Source organism: Corvus moneduloides, chromosome 3, assembly GCF_009650955.1.
Source record: "Corvus moneduloides isolate bCorMon1 chromosome 3, bCorMon1.pri, whole genome shotgun sequence".
Taxonomy (NCBI): domain Eukaryota; kingdom Metazoa; phylum Chordata; class Aves; order Passeriformes; family Corvidae; genus Corvus; species Corvus moneduloides.
This window is the reverse complement of record NC_045478.1, coordinates 106,143,813-106,159,630: the sequence shown is the minus strand read 5'-3', so window position 1 is coordinate 106,159,630 and position 15,818 is coordinate 106,143,813. Positions and strand designations below refer to the sequence as shown.

At 38.8% G+C, this 15,818-nt stretch overlaps 1 protein-coding gene across 2 annotated transcripts in view; it reads right to left on the bottom strand.

Annotated features, from left to right (window-relative positions):
* Positions 1-15,818, bottom strand: part of FBXO11 (F-box protein 11) — a 68,999-nt gene that overhangs the window by 23,021 nt on the left and 30,160 nt on the right. Inside the window, exons 2-7 of one of the 2 annotated variants that reach the window (XM_032103207.1) lie at positions 10,888-11,015; positions 10,692-10,773; positions 4,832-4,976; positions 3,399-3,528; positions 2,308-2,391; positions 2,087-2,219 (exon numbers count right to left, since the gene is read on the bottom strand). In XM_032103207.1, coding sequence (XP_031959098.1) covers positions 2,087-2,219; positions 2,308-2,391; positions 3,399-3,528; positions 4,832-4,976; positions 10,692-10,773; positions 10,888-11,015 — 702 coding nt within the window. The remainder of the gene's footprint in view (positions 1-2,086; positions 2,220-2,307; positions 2,392-3,398; positions 3,529-4,831; positions 4,977-10,691; positions 10,774-10,887; positions 11,016-15,818) is intronic. The other variant, XM_032103208.1, reaches the window with a different exon arrangement.

The following is a 15,818-nucleotide window of genomic DNA, read 5'->3' as shown; positions in this document are numbered from 1 at the left end:
AACGCTGTGCTTCTTCTGAAGCCAGAAGAAGAAACTATTAAAGCAATTTGAGTAGAAATGCAGAGAGATTTGGTGCTGCCTTAATCCTACCATTCTGAAAAGCATGCCAGACTGAGCAGAGAAGAGGTAGTTCTCCAAGGCTTAGCGGTTCACTTTAATTTGTTTTCTTTTCCAGTCAAATGAAAATTGACTCTCTCTACAATGTCACTCACCATTCAATGGAGAAAGTCTGAGGAAGTGAAATCAGCAGTGCCAAAAACTGAAATATAAATACATCTAGCATTTCTGGATTCCTCTTGGAGGTTTTGTTCCCCAAGACAGCTATTCAGTTACAAAAATAGACAATGAAGATCCCTGGCTTTTAAAGGACTGTACTTAAGATGACTGTTTTTCTGAATAACTTAGGTTAATTCCAGAGGAAGGGAAAGCAGATGGCTTTTCAAAACTTAAAAGGAGACAGAGAACATGCAGAAGTTTACCCAGATATCAAAGATATCATTTCAAGTGTCATGAAGCGATTGAGAAATTTTATATCTTAGGACAGTGCAGTTAATACACTGCACTGTAAAATAAACAATGAAATACAGTTTCTCTGTATTTGAAGCACTTCATGAATATGACTCTTCATCCTCTCTGTGAAACAGAAGCCAGGGGTTATTTGTCTGTGGCCACATCTCCATTAGCAAGCACTGCAGCCTAACACAGGAGTGGTACCACAGAGGGAAACAGTGCTGAGGATGAGCCATTCCCAGCACACACTGCAGGACAGCAAGGGGAGAAGAGACTGACTTAGGACTAGTCCTCAGCAGGTCCCTCTGACTGAACACACACTGGCTACTGAAGGGCAGTAAGAGTATTCCAGGAATATGTCTCTTAAATTAGTCTCATCCAAAAGGAATCCAGTTTGTGCTCCAAAAGCTCTCCACAACACAAACCAAAGCACTGTAAGTGGGCATGTTCAGAATGTTAACTCCAGAAACGTAGTCACAAACTGACAAACTCACATACTAACACAGCCACATCTTGCAGATCTGTGGGGACAAGTTTTGAGAGTAACACTGGAACAATCTGACTGCATTGCTCAAAACCATTCTCCCTGCCAAGGCTGCAAAACCCAGGCAAGAAGTGCCAGAACAGCCTCACTCAAGAACAAAACAGTTGGTATGGAGAACAGATAAATACCCAAAAAGAGGGACACTGCAAAACAAAGAAAATACACATACAAAACACACCCACCAAAACAAACAAAAAACCCCAAACCTACCACTCTCAATAAAACCTACAACCCAGTAAACCCATCCAACCCAGAGAGATAGCTTCTCAGAAAACACAAACAGCAGGTAATTCACTTCTGGGTCACCACAGGAACAAGAGGTCTGAGATCCCTTAACCAAAATCTCTACCAGACAGTAATGCAGCCTGAATTCCCACCAGTTATCATGCTACCGGGAATTAGCATGCTCCTAACTAATGACAGGAAAAGCAAGGAGCTTCACAAGTTCCACTGTTTGTAGCCTGGTATCTTATATTAACTTCCTAAACCCTTCCTATTCTCCAAGTCTTATTTCCTTCTCTATAAAGGTTTCTGTTCAGAGAACAGTTGGCAGAGAATAGAGAAAGAAGCTCCAGTCTCAGAATCTTTCTGCTGGATGCTCTCATTTCCTTCCTCAAGATGGAATTATGATGCTGAAGAAAATGGGACAGATACTAATTTGGGCTTGTTCCCACTGCTGGTTTCTTCTCTGGAGATGGGTTTTATATATATATATTTTATATATATATAAACGTAAAAACTTCAACTGCAGTCCTGTAACTGAGAAAGCTTTCTAACAAATTCCATTTTTTTTCTCCTCATGAAATAAAAAATAAATTAAGTTATTCTGAGAACTAGCAAGCAGACAACGGTACTTAACTCTGAAGCATGAGCTACTTTTGAGTTAGTGACACTTGTACAAGAAACACTTACTTGCTAGGCAGATGAAGAAAGATGGGCATTTATACTGGATATTTAACACACCAGAGTATCATGGTAATTAAGGTGGTAATTAACACAAGCTTGAGACAGTGACGCTCCCAGTTTACATACCTGCACCAATCATGGTGATTGGAGATTCTATATATATCCATTCATCAGTATATATGCCAGAGTGAACAAAGATAAGTCCGTCAAAATGAGCTTCCTGAACTCCACCAAGAGCATCCTCAATGGTATCATAATACTAGAAGAAAAGGGACAAATTTAGAGTAATGTCCATTTCCATTTATACGGATAGATAAACATTTTAAAGAACTGCTTTAGAAACATACCAACATATTTTCTCTTCCTTTGTATCTTGCAGGATTACTGTAGAAGTGTTCAGCAAAACCTGGCTTTACATGTGCTCCTTTGTACTGAAACAAGGAAAAGAGTTTGTGATAAGCTTGCAGACAGGTGGGCCTGAATGCACTGACAGGAGATCTACTAATTCCCTAATTAACAAGCAATTTGCTGAAACAGTTTGTCCCAGAAGTAAGGATCATATACTGACCTCCCACTGTAGGCACACAATTTGAAATGACAACACCAAAAAATGTCTGAGCCTAAGGAAGTGATCAACTAAGCCAAGAGACCAACTACTTACACAGGCAGAAGCCTCAAAACTGACTGAAAAGCTTCATTTACCCGTCCTTACTTCCATCTCTTGGTTTTCCAGCAGCTTGCCACAAAAACTGTGTTTATATGGTGAGGAAAAGAGAATTCCACACCTTCACTTGTGATTGAATACTAAATAAAGAAGCCAAGTCAAGCATTTGTCCTCAATGCACTTCAGAAATTCATTAACCACCAACACATGGCATTGTGTGATACACTCACCTCAATGTTTATTTCTCTTACTTATGTTTACCTAATATCATGCCTGGCTGTTCCTTCAATACCTTTGAAATTTTGGATTAGAGGTGCAATCACATTCCTTAAAGACGACTTGTTTACCTCCAGTCAGGCCAGCTGTAAATCACTGTTTAGCCCAAGTGATATTACCAATATATGTTTGGTTCACCAGAGGAAGATGCACACAAATCTGATAACCAGCACACACACTGGTTTAGTAAGATATGACAACAACATCTTTCAAGTTGTGAGTGTCAGACCATGACAGTCTCTTACACAAAATTTCTGTGATGCAAAACCCAACATAGAAGAGCTGGATACTCAAGGACTCCACTGTACCATGTGGTATCTCTCTAAAGTGTGCCTTAAAATGGGAAATAACTTCTGAATTCCCCCTACTGCATAACATCCACAAGGATCTTAAAGTCTAAACCCAAGATAATTACTATTGTCATCCACATTTCAGAAGTTGGTGTTTTTACTTTTATAAATACCTATAAATTTGAATATAAATGAATATAACTGTTACCAGCTGCTGGAAGCTTTCTTTCCAGGGATTTGGATGTTCATATTCTTCTGGATTAATCTGATAAAATTTACCAGGTTCAGGATGCATCATTGGACGAGTGTACTCAAATACTTCCATATACAATCTTTTCCTGAGCAGAAGACAAAATTAACGCGTTTCTGATTACGCTTCCATTTTAATATAAAACCAAAGGCTAAAACTTGGGGGTTTTCCTAACAGAATTTGCCAGTCAGTGACAGTGAATACAACCAAGATCAGTACCTACCACTTAAAACCAATTTTTATGTTGTACTGACTTTTGTGTTTTTCTGACAAAAATTTTTATGTTTTACAATCCAAGAGAAAAGGTTCTCAACATGCAATTTTTATGAAGAAACTTAAGTTACACTATTTGTGAATCAAACTGTGCATTAACTACAGCGTTGCTTTAACACTTACAAAAGCTAGTAGCACAAGTATAACAAAACTTAAGACCAAGTGTGCCACCACTTCTTCCTCACCTTGCCAAAAAAAGACTGAAAAATGCATTCACTGAGAACAAGTGACGCACTGTATTCCAAAAAAGAGTTCATCAGTGAACAAATTACAGTGGTTTAAAAAGAAGAAAACGGCACACAGCAGTTGGATTCTTTTCATTAGTGCCAGAATGCAAATAATTGCAGTGTCTGAGCCTGCTGATATTAAGCCCAGACTTACAGGACGCCACTGAATCACAGAGGTTGTGGTTCATCTGACAAGGTATCCACAAAGCTGTCTTTAGGACAGGAAAAAAGGGGTAGTTCTGTGATGTTATTTTATTATTTTTCTTTTAGTCTAAATTTTTACTTTTAAAACAAAACAGCTTAAGAAACATGCTAGGGTTTTTTTTTCCCCTCAGAAAAAAATTACAAATTTAGATCCCATTTATTCAAACTCTCAGTAACCCAGGGTAGAGCAGATTCACATGGGGGAAAACAGCCCAAGTATCCAACTATTAAACAAAACAAAAAACTCAAACCAAACAAAAAAACCCATTTAAGTAACACTAGACAAAGCTTGCATCTAACGTGAAGCTTGCATCTAACGTGAAGCTTGCATCTAACGTGAAGCTTGCATCTAACTTCTGCTTCTGTGTGAAGTAACACAATCCCCATAGTAGCCTAGAAAAGGTTAAAGGGGGAAGAAGGAATGGCAACCAAAGGAACTGATTTATTTAAAACAGGCATTGTTTAACTAGTTATCTACACTACTAGAGAATCAAATTTTACTCCTTAATACATAGATATTCATAAGTAACAAATAAGGCTTAACTAAACCAGACATAATAAAACACAACTAGTTTTACTTCAACTAATTGTAACCAACAATCAACAATTGTAACCAACTATTGTACTGGCATCTTGAGCAGCATATCTAGTATTTCTCAAGATAATGAGGAATAGCTTTTCACTTACCACAAAATTGGATCATTAGCCAGCTCACTGAAGCGTTTACACACACAAGCTGCTCTACAGAGATCCTGCTCCAGCAGGTAGGAAAAGATCTTTAGAACCACTTCATCTGGTAACTTCTCCTGAAGATATTGTTCTGCAGGTGCTGCTATTAAATGGTAATCAATACAAGGTTATTGACATATTTAGCAAGCTCAAATTCTGACTGAAAAAGACTACCAACTTGTCACTTGAAAGACTCCCATTTAAAATGCCAATTATCTCAAGGCAGCCTTTTTTTAAAGCATGTTTCTTCTAAAACCAAAGGCAAAAAATCCAATAAAAGTTACAAACTTCAAGTCCTCTTTCCAAACTTCCTAGTTCACCTTTTCCATGGGAGGAACCATTCTGCCAACAAGTGCAGATGTTAAGCAGGCTACTGTGCATGTTCCAGATATGCTGGCTTCTCACTGCTATTAGCTTAATTGTGGTTCAATTAACCCACATTAACCATACAATAATAATAATGCAGTCCCAACGCCAAAATCTCTGCAAATGTTTTCAAACACAAAAGAATTTAATCAGAAATAGTCACTGTCTGGAAAAACTACTAGGAAGACTTCCTTGTTCTCCCACAATGAACACATTAGGGAAAGAGGACATCTGGGATGTAGGAAACCAATAGCCAGCAATCATTCCAAAGTCTCCTCCTTCCACTTACTCCCATTTATGTTCTTCCTTTTAAAATGAAAAACCTAAACCCAAAGAAGTGTTAGTTTTGCCAGATGTATTTCTTCAGAGAGGCTGGAGAAAGTTGTATTCCCATGTCACTGTGTGGAGACAGGAGTGCACTTTGTTAAACCTGCTCTTGGGCACTTGGACACTCCACAAACAACAGCTCCTTTGGGAAAGCCCTGCCTGCAGTTTGTGTTCTCACCAGACCCTCCTGGGGCATGAATCCTCAAAGCAGGCAAGTTCTCCTTGCAAAGGTCACTTGCTTGGTTAATGCCTTCAGGATCCTATGATTCTAAAGACACAACCACACAAAGCAGCCTCCAAAGTTTAGAGGATTTGTATGTAAGGCATTCAAAGTTCCTGCCTGCTAAATTCACAGCACAATTACATCCATGTAATGCCCCTCACATTATTTTTTCTTAGAACAGACGAGCCTAAGGAGCAATAGGATTGCCATTTTGGCCACAAAAAGAAGCCTACTAAAGTGACCTTAAGAGAGGTGACCTACTAAATGTGAAGGAATTAACATTCTGAAGAATATATCCATGTGAGACTTCACATATCAACAAACTAACGAACTGCCCCAGGATCTCCCTGGGCAAGGCAGCACAAAGCAATGTGCTATTTCCAGCTGTAAGAGGGAGAAGACAGGAACTGCAGGGACCAGAACCGTGGCTTTACAAAGATACTAAACTGGAGTCTGCAGACCACATCACCAGAACCTGTGTACTATGACAGAAGTGATTAGAGCTGTTTTTCCAGGGTCATGCTTACATCTCTGATCAGACCAGGTAGCAGAAATTGTGAAATATTCCTGAGTTTGCAGCACCTTTCCCTGAACATGTTCCTTGTTGTGCCCTTGTATGAATGTCTTCTTAGTGATACCCGAATACCAATTTCTTCTAAGATGCCAGAGGGGCATTTACACAGCTGACAGCTGCTCACAGCAGCATCACAGATTAGAGCCATAAACTATAGGTACGTGCCACTTCAAGCCAACAAAAACCTATGCTGTGCCAAAGGCCCAAGTGCCATCATTCCACATGCCCACAGATATTTGTTCCCACAGTATCCCATCCTCTCCCAGAATTTTTTTATTATCAGCTCCTTGCTGTAGTTCATTGCAAGCTACAGAATTGCTAGCTTGGATCACAAGGAAGGAGGCAGGAATGAATGCCCAGAAGCTGGCCAAGACACTTCTCTTCTGCAACAGCATTATTAACAGCAGATTACAAAATTATTTTTATTCAAGAAAAAACAAAACAAAGGCTTATAAGCCAGACTGAAGCCAGTAAGTTGGTAGAACTTATGAAATGCAAGTAGTCTGGAAAGGCCTTCTGCTCGAGACACTTGGGGAGCCTGAAGTCTGAAGAGCATAACAGCAGCCTGTAAGGGGAGCATGGCTGGGCATCATCAAAAAATGTTACATGCACTATCAATGCTGGCTTTTAAAAATATCCTTTTCCAATGGAGATATAAAGGGTCTTCCCTGTGTCAAACAGGCAGGAACAGTTCATTCTACAGTCCTAATTACTCCTGAAATGCATCACAGGATAATTGGACACTGCTTCTGAATTAATCTTTTTCTGGTAGCTTTCCAGTTAGATGTAGACTTCTGCTGTCTTACTGAAAGCTGAAATGTTATATTGCAGATGCAAAACAGTAAATCCTCCCTAGTTTTCCATGACCTGTCTTCTCCTTTTAACACACAAATCCCTGAGGCATACAACTGAAGCAGTTACTTCTATAAATAACCTGCAAGTTTTTTTCTTCCTTTACCTATGTTAGGACCTTGAATAATTTTTTATTGAAGGGGGAAGCTCACTAATGTAATGCCTTCCCATTGCTCCAAAGTTCATACTCCTGTTTTCCTCCCTAGGCTCTACTTCAAAACTAAAATTGAAATCCAGCTGTGTTTCCTTACTGCAGGGGACAAGGACCGACTTTGAGAAAGTGTCAAAACACTTGAAAATAAAACATTTTTTTAAAAAAATTATTAAAAGTCTCAATAAACACCCTCGCCCCTGCAATTTTTCAAGTTGCATTTACTTGGAAACTCAGGCACCGCTCTCAAAATGAAGATGATGATCTTACAGGTGTTTGTTATGCTCCCTCAGTTTTATCTAAAATCCTGTAAAAGTGAGCAATTTAATTTAAATTGCCCTTCCGCTCAATTTAAGCAGGGGTTGATTTAAGATTTCTCCACTCAAATCACTGATACAGCGACTACCAGGTGAAGTTCTCCAGTATAATTTGAAAAAGCTAATTCGCTTCTTAATGTGAAGACTCTTCTCTGTATCCAAGAGAGACCTACGTGCTTTTGTTCTACAAATCCACACTTCACATCTTGGATATCTTTTGATAATGTGTCAAAGCAAGGATGCAATCAATGTGTTCTTTCTCTTAGTTTACAAAAATGAGCCAAAACAGTTCTAAAGGCTTGTCTGGCCACCAAATCAGAAGCATTTGCACGCTCCTACTCCTGACAGTTTCATGCCTATTGATGAAGTGAAGGTAACGTACAAAATACATACTCATATTAAAAGAAACCCAACCAGTTTTCCAAATGAGCATCAAAACCAGGCAAGAATAAAAATAAAGTGCAAGAGGTCATCACCGATCTTTATCTTTGCCCTCACGTAAGCTGACAGTTGAACTACTTAAGATTTAGTAAGTGTTAATATACTGCACATCTGAAAGTCAGAAGCACAGCTAGTTATGTCATTCAGTTTCCACAGGATATGCATGAAGCTAATTCAGTTTCAGTTGTGATCATTTAGCTGATAGGGACTAGCAAAGTAATACCAAGACAAAGAGCAGGGAAAGCTGCCTGAAAGTGAATTCCCTTCTTTGTACAAAGACCAAGAATGCCATCCCAAGAATCCAGAATTGTAAATTATGTCTTATATGGTTGCCTTTTTTGTCCATTTTAGTGAAGGACATGGAGACAAATAGCTTGTGCTCCTTAAGGAGGTATTTACTAAAAATCTTTTCTTGTTAAGAAGCAGAAATACATCAGAAACATAGCATGCATTGTTCTTGGGAAAGTATCTTAGGAAATCAATAGGAAAAGAAAAAGATCCATTTAAAAAGTCGGTAAGTTCTGTAAACTATGAGCTATGCATGTTCCTAGTGTACAGAACAATCAGTGAGTGATCCAGTAACCTCCAGTCTCAGTATGTACAGCAAAGGCATAGTTCAGTGAAAAGAGAAATTTAAAATAGCAACGCTCCCAAGCAGAACTAACTCTGAAATCTGTATTAAAACACATGTTTTTCCAACTCCTGGCTCCACTCCAGTTGGAAACTCTAGTTGACTGGCCTTTCTCCTTTCAACTTCGCTGAATTTTCCTCGACTCAGAGTGCGTACAACAAGAAATGGTTTTCCACCAAGAAATTTTCCTGTATTTCTAGTCCTATGCCTTCATTTCATCTACAGTTCTAAAATAAACAACTGTACAGCCCAAATGACAATACACAGTCACCACTCATGACAATCCAGAAAGCCTCTGCTCACAACTCAGTTACAACAGCTATCATTCATTACCTATGCCAACAAAAAAACGTGAGGGGGCTGCAGTCTAAAATAAATCTCACCACAATCAATACTTGTACAAATCTACAGGAATCTCTCAGAAACTCAACAGGAAGAATAAAAAATTACCGTCACCTGTACTAGGAAAGAGATTAATAAAAAATGGCTTGAGGACAACACGCCCTTCTTACACTGCAACTGGTTTGAACATCATCTTAGAAGTAAAACTGTAAAATCACTGTTAACAGTTCCTCCATTAATTCCATGCTGGAGAAGCCTCCACAATCTCTGTACTTTCCCCACATGAGCTCAAGAATCTAGCAAATGGAATGTGCAGTGAAAGCGTGGAGAATTCCTCTGGAAATCAGTGTCATTCCTGTTGTAAAGTTGCAGACTTTCACTAAAGCAAGGAAGAGTAAAAGCACAATGAAGAAGACAGCAAAAAAAGTGAATTAAATGGAAGAAAAACTAATAACTGTCAAGAGAAACAGAGTCTGTGACAAGACAACTCTGCACAAGGCTCCAGTGAGCAAATCAGGAAAGGAATCAATGCAAAATGACATAGGTTGATGTCCAATTGGTGCTGGCTATTTCAAGAATATAAATCTGAAGTTACATGGTTCTTAAACAGCTGCTGAAATTAAGAGTTGCTCAAAGAGGGGGAGAATAAAACAAAGGGGGGAAAAAAGAGAACTCAAAAGCCAAAAACTACATTATGGAGAAGATAGGAAACCAGAAAGAGCAGACCTCAACGGAAGCAATGAAAACAGACCCAAAGCCTTGTGCCAGCTGCTCAGTTTTAATTCACAGTATTAAGGAAGATGTGGACTAAAAAAGCCAAAAGCAAGAAAAGCAGGAGAAACCCCATCAAGGGGAGTTGGTAAGCACTGGTGTTGATTTTCCAGGAAAAGTGACAGCAGATCTCCTGGAACTAATGAATGTGTCAGGAGACAAAAAACAACAGAAGCAGAGAGACTGAAAAACAACACAGAAAGCAGAAAAAGCAGGGCGTGTGTGCCTGTATATATCCACAAAGTGTGTGCACACAAATAAAAGACACACACAATATAGTTATATGCACATGTATTGGATGTCTGATTATTATACAATGTACATATACTGTAAATGTGTGCAAAAATCTATGTACATTATGTATGCAGGTATATGTGTATTGTTATTTACAAACACACAGTCTCCCCCTCTCTCCACAATGAAATGCTATAATGACATACCCAAACTACCCCTAAAAATGCAATGAAACAATGCCATCAATATGAGAAATAGTCAATAAGGCACCACTGCAGTATTATTGCTCCTAACGGTAGCTTAGATGCAACTACACAGCACTGTGAGAATAAAAAACAACGAAAATATGCCTGCAGTGAAGCAGCCAGAACAAAGAATCACATTCTAAAAATTCTGATTAAAATCAAGCTACTGAATCTGAAGTTCAGAACAAGCTTGTTCTTTTTGCTTTTTGTTTTCCCCACAAGTGTTTCTTAGTTGGAGAACACACAGGAAAACAGTTTGGGGACAATGTGTGAGGGAGAACGTGTGATGTTAAAATGGCCCCACTCCTTCTCCCTTGCTCCCTTTTTTGTACAAAAGTTATTACCTGATAAATCCTGGGATTTCCCAGATACTCTAGCACGTTTTGCTCGGTGACCAAAGTTTTCAGTAGCTGAAGTAGAGGCACCCTTTAATGAAATAAATAAGAATTAGTTCAGTCATTAGACTTAAGAAAAATACTAACTAGTTTCATATTCCTGAAACAGTAAAATTTCCTTTACAATTAAAACCAAAGAAGTTACCTCCATACTGTTCTTTGTAGGACAAGCTGTTCTTTTAGGTAGAAGAGTTTTTCTGCGAAGTTGGTATGGACTGTTTTGTGCACCAGGACCTGATTCTTCTGCAACCATATCTGCAGGTACATCATCATCTGCAAACAAAAAAATTAATTCGATAATTGGAATTGTAGTTCTGCTTTATACCAGGAAAATGCTACAGAAATTTTCAGGTAAGTACATAGTCAGAAGGGTGGGGAGGAAGTGCTGAAGAACAGAGAACTTCTACTAAAAAAAAGGTCAGAATATACACAGCATACAAAAACCCACGAGAATCTAAGTTTCTTCATGTGTACTTTCTCCATACATACACAGCAGCTACACCAAAAGCTGCTTAAGAAAAACCAAACAACCAAAAACCTAGGTTTTTGGTTTTATGCAAGCATTCACTATGCTAATTCAATCACCTCATTACTTCAAATTTTTCACCTAACACTATCAGCAGAATGAGGAACACTGAAGTGTCAATTATTAAGTAGATGTTATCAAGAAATCCTTTAGTAAACACAGCACTTAGTACAAAACTCAAGACTGAGTTTTCCTCAAACATTCTGGGAATAGCTCAAGCCAGCACACAAAACCGTCTGTAAAATGGAGGTAGCTTTAAATACGTACATTCTCTTTACCTAAATTATACTTGAAAAAGTAAGAGCATATTTTCTCCCTGCCCTTTAAAAAAGAAGTGCAGAAAGTGTCATGAGTATAATTTTAAAGGTTTTGATTCATCAGTTTCAATTTTCCCTGTTCATATATTTATGGAACATACTTGAAACAAGCAAGAAATAATTACTCACTGCTCATGCCCTATAACTAACATTACATTATAAAGCTGCAAGAATTTTAAAAAGGCCAGAACAAAAAGCATCTAGAAAATAAATTAAAGCAAACTCCACTTAAGTAAAAGGTACACTTCCTGCAGATACTTAACTGTGAGGAAACAATTTTGTATTTCCTTTTCATTTTAATTGCTTTTTTCTTCTTAAACTAGGCAAAATGTGATGTGAAAGTAATAGCCATAAAAGCAATGCCATAGAGCCAGCAGTTTCCCTGAATATATTAGGTTGAAGAGACTAATAAAAAAAAAAAAAATCCACAAAAAAGAACCCAATATCCCACCATAAAACTTCCCTACTCTTCTAATACTACAGTAGTCTGTTTAAAACACAAAGCAATGCAATTCTGAAGTGACTCACTCACATTTCAAAACCCTAATCTCATTATTTTCCTAAGGGTTTCTGGTTTGGGGTTTTTTGACATAAATTATAAAACATTGTGCTTATATTAGATTATACATACCATGCAGCCTGAGCTGCTACATCAGTGAGAAAAAACACAAAACCCCAAACTATTTTTCCCCTTCCTTACCAGGTATTTATAAACTGCAACCTTGCCATGTACCATTAGAGATCACAACACTGCCACAACATCCAAATAGAGGACAGAACCTGGTGTGAAGATGAAGTTCACACAGGCTCCTCAGAGCAACAGAGAAGAGCTTCATCAGTTCATTAATCCACCTAAAAATTAACCTGCAAGTACCTCCATGATCAGCCTTCAGGCAGCCCAGCAGCTGGTGCAGCTCAGCACAGCCACAAGATCCCATGACTGGGGAGACCCTCCAACGCTTTTGCGGCAACAGCACAGATTTTTAAGGACAGAAGTGAACTGTGAAACTTCTATCAAGACCCGCCGCTTTTTAAAAGACAGCGACCTCTGAAACTTCAGCTAGAAGCTGGCTCACACTCCCTGTCTACTGCTAACCAGGCACACCTTGCATGTGACCACTTCACTACCTAGGAAGGTTAAGTATTTATGCAAAAAGCCTAAAGGACACACTGATAGATGAACTGTAGTGAATCTTCCTGTGAAGGTGTGTCTGGCCCAGCGTGGGCATCACTGCCTGTGGGAGGTCAGTGACCTCAGAGCAGACTCAGCGGACACTCATGGTTCAGTCATTTGGATTTACCCATTTCTTTTGCATCTCTGATCGAAAACACCCTCTCAATTTAACAAGGTAGGCAGAAGACAGAAGCTGCTACAGGAGAATTCCCAGCCTTCCCTGGCACACCAGAACAGAAAAGGAGCCGTGGGTGTGAAGCAGGCCCTGCCAGGAAGAATTCAGGCACCACCACCAGCCCCAAGGCTCCCCACAGCAAAACACCCAAATGTACTCAGACGCTGCAGCACGCTTCGATTTTGCAGCCCTTGTTTCTATTTTAGATTTGATACAGTGACTATGATTACTGTTGCTAATACACCCCAGAAGCTACCTGGGGACGTTAAGCATGGTGTCTCAAGCCCCCACTGCTCCCCTATTTTGCATTGAAGACACAAGATGACTGTCAGAACAGCTGGGTTTTTCCCCCTGTTCTGGACAGTCGGTACAACAGCTCGAAATTCACATGAAACACAGCAGAAGCATAATAAGCAAAGATAACAGGAAAAAAAAAGCAAAGCAAAAAATTTTGATCTCTCGATGGCGATGAAAAGGGGACGGATAAACCCCAATCAGGTCTTCAGAAGAACACCCACGGAGGCCACAAAGGACAAAATATATTACTGCTGGAAAGAGAAGGCAGAAGCCTGAGGGGTAGAATGGAAGTAAAGGTCAGTTTGGCTGAAACACTGAAGGAGTGGCTAAGCAGAAGAGGAATATATTCATTTTCTTGCAGTGTGCTTAGGAAAATGGCAGGAGTCCCACTCCAAAGATCACTTTGCTAGCACAGATGACATTAAGGGGTATGCACACATTGACAGCAGGTATCAGAAGAATTAAAATCTTCCTTTTTCCATCTGAACAGCAAGGAAGATGAGGGAAGGGTACTATGATTTCTCTCACCAGCAGTTTTTGCCACACTTCTGAGGGGCTTCTGCACAGATTTCTGGCACTTCAGGAATAACAACTGATCCTATTTTTCCAGATGCAGCCTGTGTAGTTACTGCCAAGTGAAACAGTACCAGGAAACCTGAAGGTCTTGAGTGATCTCCTACAGCAGTAGCCCTTGATGCTTGGTTTTAGCCTTCCAGATGCTCCCTGTTAAGCCCTGAACAGACTAAAGCAGCTACACTGGGAGCCTTCAGAGAGATGCTGCTCACAAAGTAATGCTTCTTCAACACTGCACATTGCCCTTCCCTGAGCAAGAAAAGTCTTAAAACAGACTCCAAGAGCTCTATTTTGAAAATCCTTCCCTAAAAAACACTTAAAACATATACCTGCTTTAGAGCAGAAATACCTATTTTAAAATACAGAAGCTCAGTGCCTCCAAAATATTTTGAAAAACCATATTTTAAAGTGCACCAGCATAAGGAAGTAACATTCATAAAAAGCATTATAGTCACATTTGTTGATGATAGAAGCATAAAAGTCAATAAACAAATTTGGAAGAGTGTGTGTAATATTAATATCATCATACAAACACCTGCTGAAATGACTGCCAGATGCTGTCACAGTTTTAACCAAGTCAGTATGTTTGCAGTTTTTAAGAGATTAAATTAAGCTGAGTCTGCTCTCAAAAATATTTACCTGAATATTTTACACCAATTATACTGTATAGTAAGATAAAATAATTTCAAATAAAATCATGTTTACTGAACTTCGTGATGCTGAAATGTCAAAACCTAAATTTAAATTAAGAATTATCTCATCTGATAGTTCGAAATGACTCATGAACCTGAACTGTAACACTGTAAGCTCTAAGACCCACAAAAGACCAATAAGCACAAATACTTCCAAGAGGAAAAGAAGAAGAAAATAAATCTGCCGTTCTGGCAACTGCTGTCACTGCTTCGTATTTCCACAGATGCTGTGGAAGTGAGTACATTAAAATAAAGAAAAAATAAAATCACAAAACTGACTTCTTTTGTTTCATGAAGACTTAAGTTAAAGAGAAGTGACAAAGCACTGTCAAGAGCTATTTATTAAAAAATATACACACCTAGGTCACTTCTAGAGAAAATTTATCATGTCCACAACATCTTTCCCAAAAGATGTGCATGTTGTTTCATTTCTACCTTATATGTGTTCAGATAATATTTCCAAAAAGCATCTTAAATAATTTGTTGACAAATTATTTAAAATAAAAAGAAAAAAGCTTTAAATTGCCCCAAGAGACTCATCATAAAAAACAAAAAGTAGGGAGAGGGTCTCAAGGGAAGCAGTTCATACACTAATCTGTAGAGGTTGATCACTTAAGTTTTTACTCTGCAACATCACATTTTTGTGCTGTTTTTCTCTACCTTCCCCAAATGGGGCAGGAAGAGCAAAACAATACAAACAAAGACTTTTAGTCAAGAGACACAGAGTGCTAGGGGTGGCAGATACTTCCAAAGAGACACAGCATTGAAATTGCTCCTGCAGGCTGAGGGAAGAAAGTGATGAGAAGTGTAACCAACTAGTTTTAAGACAGAAAAATCCATATCAAATTGGGAGTAGATCCTAGAAGAGCAGCTCTGAAAAATAAAGTTAATCCATACTGAACCTATTTAAGCCATGATTCATCTTGTCTATCAAATTTTAACAGGAAGAGCTCATTACACAGTGTTTTGAGTAGAACCAGTAAAACTTCAGAATGAAATAATAATCTAGTAAAACAAAAAAATCCCAACACTGTCCATCTTCATAACTAGAAGAAAACATGAGTTAAGCAACTAAAATGTTAACTGATACAGCTCAATTGCTCTGGATTGAGCACATCTTGCCATAAATCTGGCAAAACCCCTATAAAGCATCCTGCGAGCCTGTGAGACGACAGCCCCAGCTACTTGGTTGGATCCACTTCTGGATCAGCTCACCATTCCAACAGAGCAGAGAGGATGACAAAAGTTTAAGGGAGCAGAGAGGAAGGTGCCCCCAACACAGCTAACAATGAAGACAAATAACTTACAGAACAGAAATACAC